Below are 15762 nucleotides of genomic sequence, written 5' to 3' on the forward strand. Positions count from 1 at the left end.
AACCGCAGCCTCAGGGAGCTTTCCCTTTGTCCTCCTGGGAGTCTCTGAGTCTAGGCGGAGAAGCCTGGATCAGCTGCTCTGCAAGTCTGAGCAGTGCAAGGCAAAACTGGTTCAGTGCGAAGAGGACTGCGATCAATTAGTCATGTCTGCCAGAGGTGCAGGAGGGAGGAGTGGTGACATGGTTGCTGAGTATTTGCCATGCATGAAGTCTGTAAGGCAAATGGATACTCCCATTTTATAGACAAAAAGCTTGAGGCTCAGGGAAGTTAAGTGACTTCTCCTAACACATTCAGTTAGGAAATGGCAGATCCAGGTTTTGAAACCTGGTCTCTGTAACCCCAAAACTTTTAATCAGCAAACTCTACCGTCTCCTTCTCGCCTGGGACCTCTCGTTGTGGCATATAAAGCATAGACCCACACACAGGAAAGTAATGAACTCTCTAAAGGAGGGAGCAGGTCCTGTGCTGTCAAATAGGGGAGAGGGTATGAGTGACAGAAGGGCACCCAACGAGGAGGCATCAGAGCCACATTTCTTAGCCCTTCAAGAGTTTCACATCAACAGACTGGAGGGTCTGGGGCTCCCTTTTCTCTGAATTCCTCCCAAGTGCCAGAGAGGACAGAGGCCCAGAGCTGGAAGGGACCAGCAGAAACCATCTAGTTCTGGGATTATGAGGAGACAGTAATCAATTGGATGTGGCTGCTGGAGTACAGTGGTGAGAAGGATTCTGCTGCCAAGTCCCTGTTTGGTGATGAAAAATGCTGTGATGGATTAGCGATGTCTACAATGGATGCAGGAGTTGGGGTGGCCACATGCATGCCATGTATTTGCCATCCTGGGTTTAGTATAATTCTTTCACTGTAGAGATAAGGAAACTAAACCCAGAGAAGGGAAGAGACTTTTCCAGGATCTCCCAGTGAGTAATGGAGAGGTAGGACCAGAACCCAGGATTTCAGACTCCATCTTTTTGTTGGGGCTGGGTACTGGTCTCAGCTGTCTTCCGATCCTGCAGGCACCACGGCCCTCTACCTGTTCCTGGGCATGCACCCAGACCTCAGCAGCAACTACCCCAGCTCAGAGACCTTTGAGGAGATCCAGTTTTTTAACGGCCACAACTATCACAAAGGGATCGACTGGTGAGTGGGCCCTTCTGTCCACAGCGGGAGGGGAAGGCCGTTGTGGAGCCTGCCCAGGAGGAGGTCTGCTGTGGCCACAGCAGAAAGCAGCTGGCTCTTGCTCACACACAGCTAAAGTTCCTGTAATCAGGGACAAAATGCAGTGACCCTTGAGCCCTGATTTTGGAGCCTTGTCACAGATGGGACACTTGATGAGGGAGCCCTTTGCCCCTTTGCATTACTGCCTGGGGTAAGAGACTGCTGAAGTCAAAGCTAGCCCCTCCCTTGCTTGCACAGAAACATCTTGAGTCCTAGAGGAGGAGAGGGACTCGCCTGAGGTCCCAAGAGCTGGGGACAGAGCAGGAGCTAACATCCAAGTGTTCTGACCCGAGAGCTGGCCCTTCCCACTGTGTTTGGCTGATCGTGAGCAGGAAGTGTTCTTTTTTTTTTTTTTTCCTGAGGAAGATTAGCCCTGAGCTAACATCTGTGCCGGTCTTCCTCTACTTTATATGTGGGATGTAGCCACACTCATGGCTGATGAGTGGAGTAGGTCCATGCCCGGGCTCTGAACCTGTGAACCCCCAGCCGCCCTAGCAGAGCGCACCAAACTTAACCACTGCACCACGGGGCCAGCCCCAGGAGGTGCTCTTGTGAGCCCTTCAGAGGTGGTCACTGGCTTCAGGGAGTTGCCTGGGAAGGTGGTTAAAATTGCAGCTTCCCACCAGAACCTGTCACCAGAGGTTACCTCGCAGTGTGGGGGCCACATGGACCTGGTTTTACTCTATGATTTTTCAGTTTGTGTCTTTCTGTACTGTTTTTCTTTTCTAGTCTTATACATGTATTACTCTTGGTTATTATTTTTATGTCAGTGGTTTACTTGAGTGGAGAGTTATGGGCATTCTTCTGTTTGGTTTTTGGTATTTTTCTGTGTGTATTCTCTCTCTCTCTCCTTTGTCTGTCTGTCATCTCTCTGTCTCTCTACCTACTTACCTGTCTGTCTGTCTATATCTCTAATATGCCCACAATCTCTTATCTAAAAACCGCTGTAGCCAGATGTATTATTGGAAGTCAACGTTTTTCAGATTTTAGAGAGATAATATGGTGTGACACCATATATTTAGCAAGACTTGCAGCAGGGCCTGGGGCAGCACCCCATTAGCAAATACTTTAATGTCTGTAGCAAAGTATGTGAATATTTATGCTAAATAAGATTAATAAGTCAGGTTTTGTTGCTAAATGGCTTTGCTACAAATTTATGGAAAAAAGCTGTTCTCGGAGCTTTCTCAATTTAGGTTTTACAAACAATGGATCGTGGACATGCAAAAGTTGTTTTATAAAGATAGCAGTTCCTCAGCCCCATTACCACTCTTGATTTTGTAGGTAGGTGTATGGGGGGATGCAGGAATCTCACAAGCCTGCAGGTGGTTCTGATAAATGGGGTCCCGGGATCACCCTGGAGAAACTCTGTCCTACAGGATAGAGTAGGGATCTTACACATTTAACTAGGGTGAGTCTTGTGGGCTTTGGTTCCCACAAACCCCTCAAGTTGTACCTCTCTTTTGCGTGAGTAGGTGTCCCTGAGGGGTCTGGAGTGTTCGTTAGTTTTCTGAGGGGCCCTCAACCTAGAGGTGGTCGCAAAGGACTGATGTGGACGGTTGCTCTGAGATAAGGGAGGTTCATCTGGAGAGCTGTCAGGCTCACCCATATGAGGCTGGGGAGGCGGGTATGGGTATCAGGAGGTGATATCTCCCCTCCTTGTCTCCTGGTCCACAGTGTGCTTAGAAAGTGCCATCCCAGGTCAGGAAGGAAACCCTGCACTCTGGAGGCAGCAGAGGGTGTCCCTCCCTTTCCCTGGGTCAGAGGTAGAACTGCTTGGAGTCCCAGCTCGCCCCCTAGAGGCAGGGAGAGTTAGGGCCCTGTCAGTTTAACTAGGGGAGCATCCTGTTAGGATGGAAAGACACAACCTCCTTCCCATACCCCGCAACCCATATCATACCCATAAATCTTCAGATCCTCCTGACCCTAAAGTCTCCCCAGAAAAGGCATGAGTTTGGAAAAGGGAGACTGCCAAGTGTCCATTCTGTCTAGAATCCCTGCCAGGGAGCCATGTGCCCTGCTTTCTTCCGGAAGCTCTACCCCCAGTGACCTTCACCCTCTCGTGCTGCGTTCCTCAAGCCTCTTCCTCATGAGTCTGGCCTGTGAGCCCCTCTCTCTGGGCCTTCTGCAGGTACATGGAGTTCTTCCCTATCCCCTCCAACACCACCTCTGACTTCTACTTTGAGAAAAGCGCCAACTATTTTGATTCAGAAGTGGCCCCCCGGCGGGCAGCCGCCCTGTTGCCCAAGGCCAAGGTCCTGACCATCCTCATCAACCCAGCAGACCGGGCCTATTCCTGGTACCAGGTGAGCCGGGGCTGGGGCGGGGCCCTCGGTGGGGGTTGGGGCTCTGCCTGCCACTCTGCTACTCACCCATTCATTCAGCAAATGTTTACTGTGCCAGCCCTAAGCTAGCCTCCTGGAATGTGGTGGTGGGTAAGAATAGAGTCTTGCCTCCACAGTGCTTCCAGCCTGGTGGAGGAGACAGGTGGAAATCGATGTTGACTTCCAGTCATCAGTTACCTGCCCACCCTCCTAGCTTTGTCTGGGGTCCTGCCTCTGATTCTGACACCGGCAGGAGGTGGAGGCTCGTTCCACCTTGACAAAGCCTAGATTTGGCCAGTAGTGATCTGGGCTCAGGCTAACTGTGGCCTCCTCGCTGGGCACGGGGTAGGGGTGGGAATTCAGAGAAGGACAAGACACAGACCTGCCACTCTTAGTGGAGGATGGAGATGCCTGATCAGGTAAGGACGTTACCTGGACTGCAGTCTGTCCTAGAGAGGGTATGACTCCTAGTCCCTACCTGGCTACGTAAGGACTAGAACTTTCTTTAATTTTGATGACCTGACTTAATTTCTTCTGAGCAGCATTCCCCTGGGCTTACGGGAAAGCTTAGGTTTGGGCCTTTTGGGGGTTTCCTCCCCTGCCTGCCGGTCTTCCTGGGATTATGCCACAGGGCCAGGGTGGTGGGAGAGACCGGCTTGGTCTACCAGCCGGTCAGGAAGGCAGTCTCAGGCCTGGCCACTTGCAGCAGCTTCCTGCTACCCCTGAGCATGTTCATCTGGGTGCTTCAGATGGCCTCTCCTCTCTGGGGCCTCACTGTGGCCACAGGGCTGGCAGGGAGCTGGCTGCAGAGCCTCTTTGCTCTCTGGTCCCACAGACCCCCCCCCCCACTCCTTACCCTCAGCTGTGTATGGTCCTCAGTGGGAGTGAGGGCGCTGGTGAGGGTTACCCCCTGGTGGGCAGGTCCCTGATCTCTGGACTTTGGGAATTCTGTGGATGCCGATGGCCCATGGCATTATTTTAGGGGGTTCAAGCCTGGCATTTTTCTCTTTCCACTTCTTTCCCAATCCTTCTGTCTTAGTCTGCTCAGACTGCCATAGCAAAATATCATAGATTGGGTGGCTTAAACAACACAAATTTATTTCTCACGGTACTGGAGGCTAGAAGTCCGAGATCACGGTGCCGGCTGATTGGGTTCTGGTGAGAGCTCCCTTCCTGGCTTTTAGACAGCCACCTTCTCACTGTGTCCTCACAGGCAGAGAGCGAGCAAGTGAGCTTTCTGCTGTCTCTTCTTAAAAGGTCACTGATCCCCTCACGAGGGCCCCATCTTCATGACCTCTTCTAAACCTAATTACTTCCCAAAGGCTCCATCTCAAGTAACATCACATTGGGGGTTAGGGCTTCAACATATGAATTTTGGGGAGGACACAAACATTCAGCCCATAACACCTTCTAATTTCTATAAAGGAGAAATTCTCAATTTCTGCAAATGGCTCTTACGTCCTTGCTAACACTGCTAAGCTCTGTTTTAACAAAGAGAGTGCAAGCTTTGGCTTCAGGGCCTGTAGCAGACATTTGTGTCTGGCTGGTGTTTGAGAACATTGCTTTATTTTTATTGTATTTATGAATGATTACCTTCTATATATGACATATATGATAACTGATTTTAGTTTTCCATTTATGGAGTCGATAGTTTTATTTCAAAATAAATTTATGTGAATAAGAAAAACGAGTCAATGTAAAGAAAAGTATGCTGACATTGGCACCTACGGGTGGTTGGTGGATATGGTAGAAATTGCAGAGATGCTGTGCAAATGACCAACATTTGGAAACTCTGATCTAGTCCAATTCCCATCTTGCAAAGATGGGGAAACTAGGGCTCAGAGGGGCCAGTGACTTCCTTAAGGTCAAAAGGCAGTGAGAGCAGAGCCAGGACTAGAGCCCAGGGCTCCTGGTTCCAGCCCAGGATCTCATGGCTGCTGTCCCACAAAAGCCTCTCCCTTTGTGCCCTCCACGTGACGTGCTGACCCTCTCCCCTTGCCCACAGCACCAGCGAGCCCATGATGATCCAGTGGCCCTGAAGTATACCTTCCACGAGGTGATCACGGCTGGGCCCGATGCGTCCTTGAAGCTGCGCGCCCTCCAGAACCGCTGCCTGGTCCCCGGCTGGTACGCCACCCACATCGAGCGCTGGCTCAGCGCCTTTCACGCCAACCAGGTAGCTGCCTATCCTTGACCCTTGGGAGGGCAGTCACAGTGCTGGCTTGTGGCAGTTAGCAGAGAACCTCAAAATCTCTTTCACCAGTCACGGGGCCAGAAACGCCGTCACTAGCGAGTTAGACCTTTGGGTTCTTCAAAAGTTATAGTCTTGTTTATCCCAAGGTTGATGTGTAAGAATTCCCCAAGCCCTTGTCCATCACAACAGGCTCTGTGTCCCTAAGGGGACCCAGAAAGCCCTGAGGTAGGCCCCTAGGGGTGGGCAGATGGGGTGTGGTGATGGAGGGAGAGGTGGGCAGGGCCGGACCACACGAGGCGTTTCAGGGAAACTCTCGGAGGATTTAGGCAGGAGAGTGATGTGTGGGCCGGAAGCTTGGAGAGAGGCAGAGAGGGATGCTGCAGGGATGTGAGGGGCAGGCAGGGTTTGGGTGAGAGCGTCAACTCTAGGAGAGGGTGACTTCGGTCAGGGGAAGCTGGCAGAGGGCAGGGAGGTAGACTGCAGAGGACTGAGGTGTGCGGACACCTACTGTTCAAAGGTGGAGGAGGAAGCAGCATCTACAGAGTGCAGGGTCCCCAGTTTGTAACCGTGGCTGCCGACCGAGAAGACTTGGGGCCTGTTTGCTACTAGAGTGAAAACAAGTTCAGATCATCCTTCTCTCTTTTCTTTTTTTCCAGATTCTGGTCTTGGATGGCAAACTGCTGCGAACAGAACCTGCCAAAGTGATGGACACAGTGCAGAAGTTCCTTGGGGTGACCAACACCATTGACTACCACAAAACCTTGGCGTGAGTATTGCCTTGGCCTTTCAACAGGGGGGTTTCCAGAGCAGGCACCCGGGCCAAAAAGCCAAAGGCTTGAATGATTATGGAAGAGACACAGATTAATTAGTGTCAGCAAGTGTGAGAAAGTATGCATGTCCCTGCTGGCAGTTTAGTAGAAAAGCTAATATTAATATGACTTGAGTCATATTAATACAGGTATCAACTCAAGACAAAAAGAGGTGATGAATCTATTCTACTTAGGTAAGTTCTACCCCTGGGGTGTTCTTTTCAGTCTGGCCTGAACATTTTCAGGGTGTTTTATCTAAATAAGTTAGACCAACAATGAGCATCGCCAATTCCCACAAGGGTTTCTTAGCATTAGATTATCACTTAAATGTAATTTCAAGAAAAGGAAACTACAAATATTGTTGATGGCTAATAATCCCGCTCACTCAGAACCCAGTGCAGGTGCACTGAGAATGCCTCCCAGGATGAGTAAGTGCCAGCCTGTGTTGCGGGGGCTCAGGGCTGGGGAGAGGCCATCTCTCAGTGCTGGGTCACAGACAAGTGACACAGCTGGATGAGGGGGTCTCAAGAGAAGGAGTAATAAAGTCACCTTCCCTGGTTACCTTCTGGGACAGTCTTGCAGCAAAATGTTCCCTTCTCTCTATCCTGGAAGTTGAAGGTGGAGAAGGGAAGTTAGTCCTTCACCTTGAGGCGGGAAGAGCAGCAGCTAAGGGTGTGGGCTGTGGGTTAGGATCCCAGACCCACTGCTTCTTTAGCTGTGCGACCTTGGACAAGTGTCTCAGCTCCTTCAGGCCTCACTTTTCTCATCTGTAAGTTTGAGATAAAGGTAGTAATTCCCATCTCCCGAGGGTCACCTGTATTGAATGAAAGCATGCACGTGGAGCTCTTAGTTCAGTGCCTGGCGTGTACTAATGCCCAGTAAACGGTGGCTGCTATCATCATCATCACCATCATCATCACCATCACCACCATCATCACCATCACCACCACCATCATCATCATCACATCAGCATCATCACCACCATCACCATCATCACCATCATCATCACATCACCGTCATCACCATCACTATCACCACTACCATCATCATCACCACCACCATCATCACATCATCACATCACCATCACCACCACCACCATTATCATCACATCACCATCATCACCATCACCACCACTATCGTCATCATCATCACGTCACCATCATCACCATCACGACCACCACCATCATCATCATCATCATCATCATCATAATCATCATCATCATCACATCACCATCATCACCATCACTATCACCACCACCATCACCATCACCATCATCACATCATCACATCACCATCATCACCACCATCATCACCACATCACCACCACCATCAGCAGCAGCAGCAGCACGTCATCACATCACCATCATCACCATCACTATCACCACCACCATCACCATCATCATCACATCATCGCATCACCATCATCACCATTATCACCATCACCACCACCACCACCACCATCATCACATCACCATCATCACCATCACCACCAACACCATCATCATCATCATCATCACATCATCACATCACCATCACTATCACCACCACCATCATCACCATCATCACCATCATCATCATCACATCACCATCATCACCATCACCACCACCATCATCACATCATCACATCACCATCATCACCATCATCATCATCATCATCATCCATGCCTACTCTGTGACCCATCCAGAACTCCCTATCTCCCTCACCTGTGAAAGTGAATTCTGTTTTCCTTCTGTCCTGATGCCCAGGAATCTCCTAATGGTTCCTGATCTGAGGCTGAATTCTGATGCCAGTATGCCTCCCCTCTATGTGACAGCTTCCGATCTCGTCTCCCAAAAATGCCTTTGAAGGTCCAGCATAAGTTGGAATTCTGAAGGCTATCTTTCTCTGTCATTTCTGAAATTGACCCCAAAAAATGAAACTTTCCAGTGATGGACATGCTTAAGTGCAACTGCAGATATTGCATTTCTTGATAAAAATACAATTTATTAAAAAGCAAAACAACCTCCACTAAATGTTTTCCCCCTATTGGGTTCTTGGGTAAAAAATGTTGCTCACCCTCAAGTTGGAGAATGGTGTGGTTAGTGTAGCCCAGGGGCCGAACTTGGGCCAACAGATGCAAACATCAGCCCCACACCATCTGTGGGTTCCAGAGTGTGGGTAAGGGAGTGGGTTCCATGGTCTCCTAGGCTCTGCCATTCCTGGGGTTTGTGAACATTGCCTTAAGGTGGAAAGGGGGTGGCCTGGGCCAGCTCCCATCCACAGGCTTTCCCCACTCCCACAGGTTTGATCCAAAGAAAGGATTTTGGTGCCAGCTGCTTGAAGGAGGAAAAACCAAGTGTCTGGGCAAAAGCAAGGGCCGGAAATACCCAGAGATGGACTCGGATGTAAGTGGTGGACACGCTGCCCACGGCAGCTGGATAGATGGAGGGGGTCCTTGTACTGGAGGGAGTATTCTCTCCCCTTTACCCCACACTTAGGACGTTAATGGCCTTGGCATTTCTTGGATGGTGTTCTTAAGAGGAGGAAATAGGGGCCAGGATATGGTGGGTTAGAATTGATTTAGTCAAGTGAGGACTTATTACTTTCTACTAAGGGCTGAGTGCTGTGGGGCTTTGAGGGTGAATCAGACGTGTTCTTTGGCTTCAAGGAACTCCTAGTCTGGGAGGGAAATAACACACACACACCAATAAGTAGAATACAAGGCAGAAAGTGCTTTGTGCAGTAAGAGAGGTGCGCACAAGTGCTATGGGAGTGCAGAACAAGGAGATGCCGTGGGAAGCTGGGAGTGGTAAAGAAGGCTTCTCAAAGGTGAGGAGGGGGCTCTGGAGTTGGGCCTGGAGGGATGGGGTAGCACTGGACCATGGCATGGAAGGATAAGGCATTCTTGTAGGAGAGAACAGCCTGTACACAGGATTAGGGGAAAGGTCACACACTGTGACTCTTGTCCTGTTTCCCTTTTCCCATTTGCTCCTGGTTTTGATTGTCTTTCTCTTTTCTCCCTATCACAAGGATTTTGACCTTGTGTGCTATAGTTTGGTGCTCCTACCGTATAGGAGTTTTGGAGGCTACCATTTTGAAGAAGATTTTGAATAAATAATAGGTGTATGGGATGCTGCCAGCAGAATGGGGTTTTAAAGAGGAGGGGTCACTCTTGAGTCAGCATGTCCAGATCTGAGCTTGCCTTCCTGTTACAGTCCCGCGCCTTCCTGAAGGACTATTACCGGGACCACAACATCGAGCTTTCCAAGCTGCTGTACAAGATGGGCCAGACCCTGCCCACCTGGCTGCGGGAGGACCTCCAGAACACCAGGTAGCCGTGGCCGCCACAGCCAGACTGAACGTTTGTGACAGCGGGGACACCCTGCCGCGTGCTGAGCCAGACTGACCTGCAGAGTGCGGAGCTGGGCCCGGGCTGGCCAAGCACTTCTGAGCAATACTCTGCTGAGGCCCAGACAGGGCCAGGAGAAGAGCCCTGGCAGGTCCACAGCACCTCAGCATCCAGTGCTGGGTCTGTGGCCTGTAGGACCCCTCTAGCCACCAGAGGTCCATTCCGTTCACAGCCTTTCATGGGGAGGCCACTTCCTGTTGGTGGAAGGCCACTTCCTGATGGGGGGAGTCCATGAGACTCTCTTTTCTGTTTCTCACTGTGTTCTACCTACCATACCCTCTCCTTCATCCCATCACTCCCTGCCCCAGCAGGGAATCCCCTCAGTATTAGCTGCCGTATCTTCCCTGTCCACCAGACAAAAGGGAGAAGAGCCCAGCTGGGCCTTTTGCCAAACCAAGGAGAGAGACTGGACGTTTCCCTGACTGTTTGGAGCCAGGCCCTTCCAAGAGGTCAGCCGGGTACCCAGAGTCGGTCACTAGGCTGGGTGTGAGAGTGGCCACCTCCAGAGAGCGCTGAACCTCCACACATTCTGTTGAATACCTTCACATCTCACCTTCCCTTTTTGGGGAAAGAATTGCTGGTCCTTACAGTATCCACCCAGCCCTCAAGGCCTTCTTCAGGGCCCTGGGGCACTGCCATGCCATTTGGACCCAGAGACCGAGGCCTCGACCCTACGCCCTTTCTTCACCCTGGGCTATGACATGTGTGGTGTTTCCTGTGGTAAAAGACTGAGGCGATTCAAGAGTCTGCCAGTATACATGTTCCAGTGTACATACGTTGTCCCCATGCCCACCCAGCCTTGGCCCCTGGCAGACACTGGGCAGAGTCGGTGAGACTGCCATCCACGGCTTTGCCCCAGCTACCTGTGGCTGAGGGTTCCTCGAGACCCCCTTAACCTCCCAAATACTAAGAAGCTAAAGTATTTTAATATTTTGGGTTTTTTTTCTTGGTGCCAGAGTTTGTACCCTGGGTGCTGGGGTCACACTGTGTTATATATATATATATAATGTGTATATATATATTATATTTTTTTTGGTTGGGTTTGTTTTTAATTCAGTTGTACAAAATGGTGGCAAGCCCCGGTCCCGAAGGGGTCATATCTCAGTGGGAGATAACGAGATGGGGCTGGGGAGGAGAGGGCGTGTCTTCGTGCGTCAGGGCCTCAAGGAGACAGTATGGAGGTGCCTTTGGAGAGGTCTCTGTTCCCTCTCCCAAGTGCCATGGCTGTCCTGGGGCTGCCCCAGGTGAACACGGGGTGAGATGCACAGGGAACATCTACTCTCTCCAGGAAATCTAGCTTTATGAAGTGAAGTGACCCTGGGGGGATTTTGGCCAAAGGAAGCAGCCGGGCTGGGGTAGGAGACCTGGGGCCGAAGGCTGGCCTGTTCCCCTCCCCCTCACATGGTGCTAGGTTGGGAGCTGCCCTGGGAGCTGGGATGCCCACTGGGACCCACAGAACTGTCTCCAGGCTCCCTGCAGACAGCAGGCTCTCTGGGCTATTTTCTGGTTGGGGTCTGCTCCTACCCCCTTCTTTTAACAATGTGAAGTGACTAAGACTGGGGTGCCTCTCCCCAGCCCCTCCCACTGCCAGTTCAGCTTCGAACTGACATCCCGGAAATCCTTTCTGGAGAGCCTTGTCTTATTCAGAAGACTGTAGCATCTTGGGGCTGGAAGGGTCTTTAAACGGGTATGGAAATAGGTCCAGAAAGGGGAGGGGGCCTCCTTGGGCCATGTCACAGAGCTGGTTGGGAGCAGGACCGAGAACTGAACTTGAGGCTCCGATTCTGAGTCCAGTGCTCTTCTTCCAACGCCACACTGCCTCTGAGCCCATCCTTGGAACCCTACTCTTTGCCAGGTTCCTGTCCCTCCCTCAGTCACACCCTTGCTCATTTCAGGATATGGGAACAAACCACTCATTCCCAGCCAGGGTGCCTTGGAGCCTTCTCAGTTCCAGATCTGCATTTGCATCCCTGTCTTGCTCCTCTCGCCTGGAAAGGTCCTTTCCCAGCCTGTGGGGCCTGTGTCTGTTTTAGCTCTGAACCAGTTCCCTTTTCTCAGTTCTCCGCTGGGATGGAGAAGAGTTGGATGCTCAGCGGGACCAGCTGCGTGTGGTTTCATTGTCTACCAAGAGAAGTGTTCCTGTCATGCTTCTCACCGGGGCCTTTGAGCCTGGGAACCCTGGGTCATGTCTACCCCGCAGGGGCTGAGGAGTGGAGTGTCTGAGGACAGGGTGGCACGACTGCTTGTACGCTCATGAAGACTTGCCCACGCCGTGGAACTCCCAGAGTGGGGCAGCAACTTTCCTAGTGCGAATCCCGGGCCTCACTTCCATTCTGTCAGCAAGGGGCTCAGGCTCTGTGCCCTGTGAGGACGTAGAGCTCCCACATTCTGAAATCAACCCACTGGGCCTGGGTGCCTGCCCCCGTCTCTCCGAGCTCAGAATGCCTGGGGGGCAGGCAGCTCCACTTCTCGCTGCCTCTGGCCTGAGGAAGGAGCGGGCAGGTTTGAGACCCGGTGGGAGCAGAGGAGAGCTTGGGGATTTTTGTCCAGGCCCTTCTGGGAGGCTGGGGACTTGACCTGCCACGTGTCCTGAGTCTGGTCACCGCCACTTCTTCCCTTCCCACTAAGGAATCTTTCTTGAGGACGCACTGCCAGGCCTGCGGGTATTGGGGAGGGGGAGAGAGAGGTCCCTCCAGGGGCTCTCAGCTGCTGAGCACACAGATCCCCTCACGAGGGGAGAGAACCCGAGGTCAGCGGGTGCAGCAGCAGCATCTGCAGTGTTCACTAATGCCCTGTAAGCGTTTGGCTGAAAAGAGGAGGAGAGAAATAGCTTAAATCACGTAGATGACGCCACCCTCCATTCTACCATCCCCTCCACGGGTGTTTGCCCCTGGGTGAGCGCAGGTGTGTGTCACCGCAGCTGCCTTGGTCACTTGGGATTTTAGAGCAGCCCACGGCGTGGGTGTCTTGTGCTTGGAGGACGAGTCTGAAGTTTGAAGATGCCTCTTCTGAGCCCCTAAGGGAGAGCAGCCAGTGCCACTGAGGCCCGGCCGAGGGAGCAGTGGTCTGTTTCCAGACGAGGAGAGCCGCTGGGCTGACCCACAGACACTGGGGGTGCCAGTGTGGAGCTGTCCCCATGGTTTGTTAGTGGAAAGAGCAGATAAAAAAAGTTTTACCAAGTATTTGATTATAAATGCCCACTACCCACCATCTAGATTTAAAATTAACATTTTGCAACATTTGTTTGATTTCTCTTTCTCTTTACATGTATATTTTTTCTGAACTAGTTTAAAAAGTAAGTTGCAAATATCATGAGACTTCACCTCAAAATGAAGGCAATTTACTTCAGCCTGCACCTCCTGAAACTTAGGCGTTCTCCTAAATGTGGGCCCATATCACCCCCAAGACAACAGTGGTTTCGTAACATCTGCTAACTCAATCCGTATTCAGATTTCCCCCAGATGACTTATACCTGGTTTTGGAATCAGGATCTGGTCAAGGTGCACACACTGCTCTTGTAACTGTGTTTTTAAAATTTCTTTGAATGCTGTAAAGTCCTCCCTCTGCTCACTTTGATTTTTCAAGTGACATTATTTCTGAGGCCAGCAGGCCTGCTGTCTTGCAGAAGTCCCACATTCTGGAGTGTCTGGTGGTTTCTTCATGGTGTCGTAGAACAAGTTCTTCTAGCTCCTATATTGTCAAGGGTCATTTAGGCGATACGGATTTTTGCCTTTTGTGCTGACTTGACGACTTCACTCCAGCCTAAGATGTCCCTCTACTGTCACCTGTACCAGGTGCCACACCTGCAGAGGGGCCAGCTGGAGCTCCAGGAGCTCAAGGGAGGGCGAGGGAGGAGCATCCCAGCTGGGCCTGGGAGGAAGGGCCAGGGGCGCTCTGGAAGGAGGAGGCTGCATGCCTGAGGCTGGACCAGGCAGTGTTGGGGCTGTTGGGAATGAGACGTCTGGCTCAGAAGAGCCTGTGCTGCCCCCTTTGATCCTGGTGATGGACCACAGGGCACCAAACAGCACCTCTCTCCTTTTCTCTCCCTCTGTTTTGTGGTTTCCAGGATTTTACCTCCTGGGGGCCCATGGTCTGTGTGCACTGGAGCAGAGCCAGGCAGCTGGGATACACCAGGGAAGGGCCCAGCTGGGAAACTGCCTCCCTCTAGCTATGGTGTGAGGAGAAGAGCGCTGGGCTGGAGGGAGGAGATGTGAAAAGTCATCCCAACTGGGCGCATTTAGTAGCTGTGTGATGGTTTTCCTCCCAGGGCCTCCATTTCCTCGTTAGTAGAATGAGCAGGTGGGGCCACAGCAGGGCTTCTCATTGGTCAAGGAAGGAAGCAGGGCCCAGGCACCCCCCACCCAGCCCTCGAGGCCATGCTGGGTTCCTGGTCTGCCAGCGGTGGGCTGGCTGCTCCCCGGCTTACCCTCGCCAGCTCAGATAGCCGGAAATTTTGTTAGCTCCCAGGAAGGAGGAACAGGCGTGGGCTTGGTGTGAGGTCAAGGTCAAGGCCCTGGGGGAGACTCTGACTGTTTTATCCTAATAAGTTCATCCTTCCCTCTCTCTGGCTCTTGAGGATGGTGAGGGAGGAGAGGGTTTTCTATGACTGTGCTCGCTTTTATTATCAGCAAGAGGGCTCCTTTTGTAATTCGTGCATGAAATTCATGTCATTTCCTGGGGAGAAGAGAGGGCTGACTGCAGAGGGTGGGGGGCATGTTAGGGGAGCAGGCAGAGGTTTCCTTCCCTGTGGGGGTGGGGAGAGGGGTGGAGAGGGGGCGCTACCCAGCTCACCTGATCAGGGCTCTCGAACCAGCCGTTTTGGGTTGTGTTAAAAGCGGGAACCTTCCTCCATTAATGTACGATCTCGAACTAACTGCTAATAAAGTGGGGTTCTGTTTGTACGCGTTGGTCATGTCTGTTTGTCTGGCCTTTTTGCCAGGTCTGCAGGGGTGGGTGGAATTAGAGATGTTTGCATGCACAGCCCCCCCGCCACACACACACACACACACACACACACACACACACACACACACACACGTAAATCAAAGATCATTTCCACAGGGTTGTAAACTGGAGCTTTTCCAGACAGCAGAGGCCTGTCCCAGGGCGGCCAGGTGGGGTGTCTCAGATGACATGGAGCCTTCAGACACACTAGGTCATTGAGAAGTGCTGGGGACTGAGCTCGGCACTGAGAGAAGACTCAGTCTAGAACCAGTCTGCCACAAATGTGTTGTGACTGGGGACAAGTCGCTTTTACTTTCTGATCCTCGGTTTCCCTCGTCTTTTAGGGGTATGGAGGAAGTTGGACTCAGTGGCTGTTCCTGGAGAATTTGCTTAAAATGCAGATCCCCAGGCCACTCTTCCAGGGAGCCATCTCCAGCAGATGTGGGGTAGGGCCCAAGCATCTGCATTTTAACAACCTCTCCAGGACGCTGGGGTACCCCACTTTGGGAAACCCTGGCTCAGATTGATGGTTCCTACGGTTCCAATTAATTCAGAGTCCCACTGTCTGAGGAACTAAAACTTTGGGTAAAACAAATGACTTTCTAGCCCTCCCAGACTGATTGAGGGCCGAGCTTGTGATTTGCCAGGGAGGGGCAGAGCCGGGAGCAGCGAGGCTCTGGCCAGCTCTCTGCAATGCAGGTGTCTGGACCTGCTCCCTTAGAATCCCCTATGAAGCTTTAAGAAAATGCACATTCCCAGGATCCCACTATTCCACTCAATCAGAACCTCTGGGAGTGGGACCCAACAACGTGAGTTTTTACAAACTCCCTGATACACAGGAGGTTTTGGGGACAGCAAGTGTGAGCCAGAGAAGGTCCATAGAAATGTGGACA

The 15762-nt window shown here is 51.7% G+C and overlaps 1 protein-coding gene across 8 annotated transcripts in view; it reads left to right on the top strand.

The window, feature by feature from the left end:
• NDST1 (N-deacetylase and N-sulfotransferase 1) overlaps positions 1-14826 on the top strand; it is a 63220-nt gene extending 48394 nt beyond the window's left edge. For all 8 annotated transcript variants that reach the window (XM_058544135.1, XM_058544156.1, XM_058544176.1 and 5 more), the window contains 6 exons: positions 1011-1134; positions 3341-3515; positions 5539-5709; positions 6384-6493; positions 8819-8921; positions 9732-14826. In XM_058544135.1, the coding sequence (XP_058400118.1) occupies positions 1011-1134; positions 3341-3515; positions 5539-5709; positions 6384-6493; positions 8819-8921; positions 9732-9851 (803 nt within the window). In that variant the 3' untranslated portion in view covers positions 9852-14826. The remainder of the gene's footprint in view (positions 1-1010; positions 1135-3340; positions 3516-5538; positions 5710-6383; positions 6494-8818; positions 8922-9731) is intronic.
• Positions 14827-15762: the final 936 nt, after the last annotated feature.

Source organism: Diceros bicornis, chromosome 1 (assembly GCF_020826845.1).
Source record: "Diceros bicornis minor isolate mBicDic1 chromosome 1, mDicBic1.mat.cur, whole genome shotgun sequence".
Lineage (NCBI taxonomy): Eukaryota > Metazoa > Chordata > Mammalia > Perissodactyla > Rhinocerotidae > Diceros > Diceros bicornis.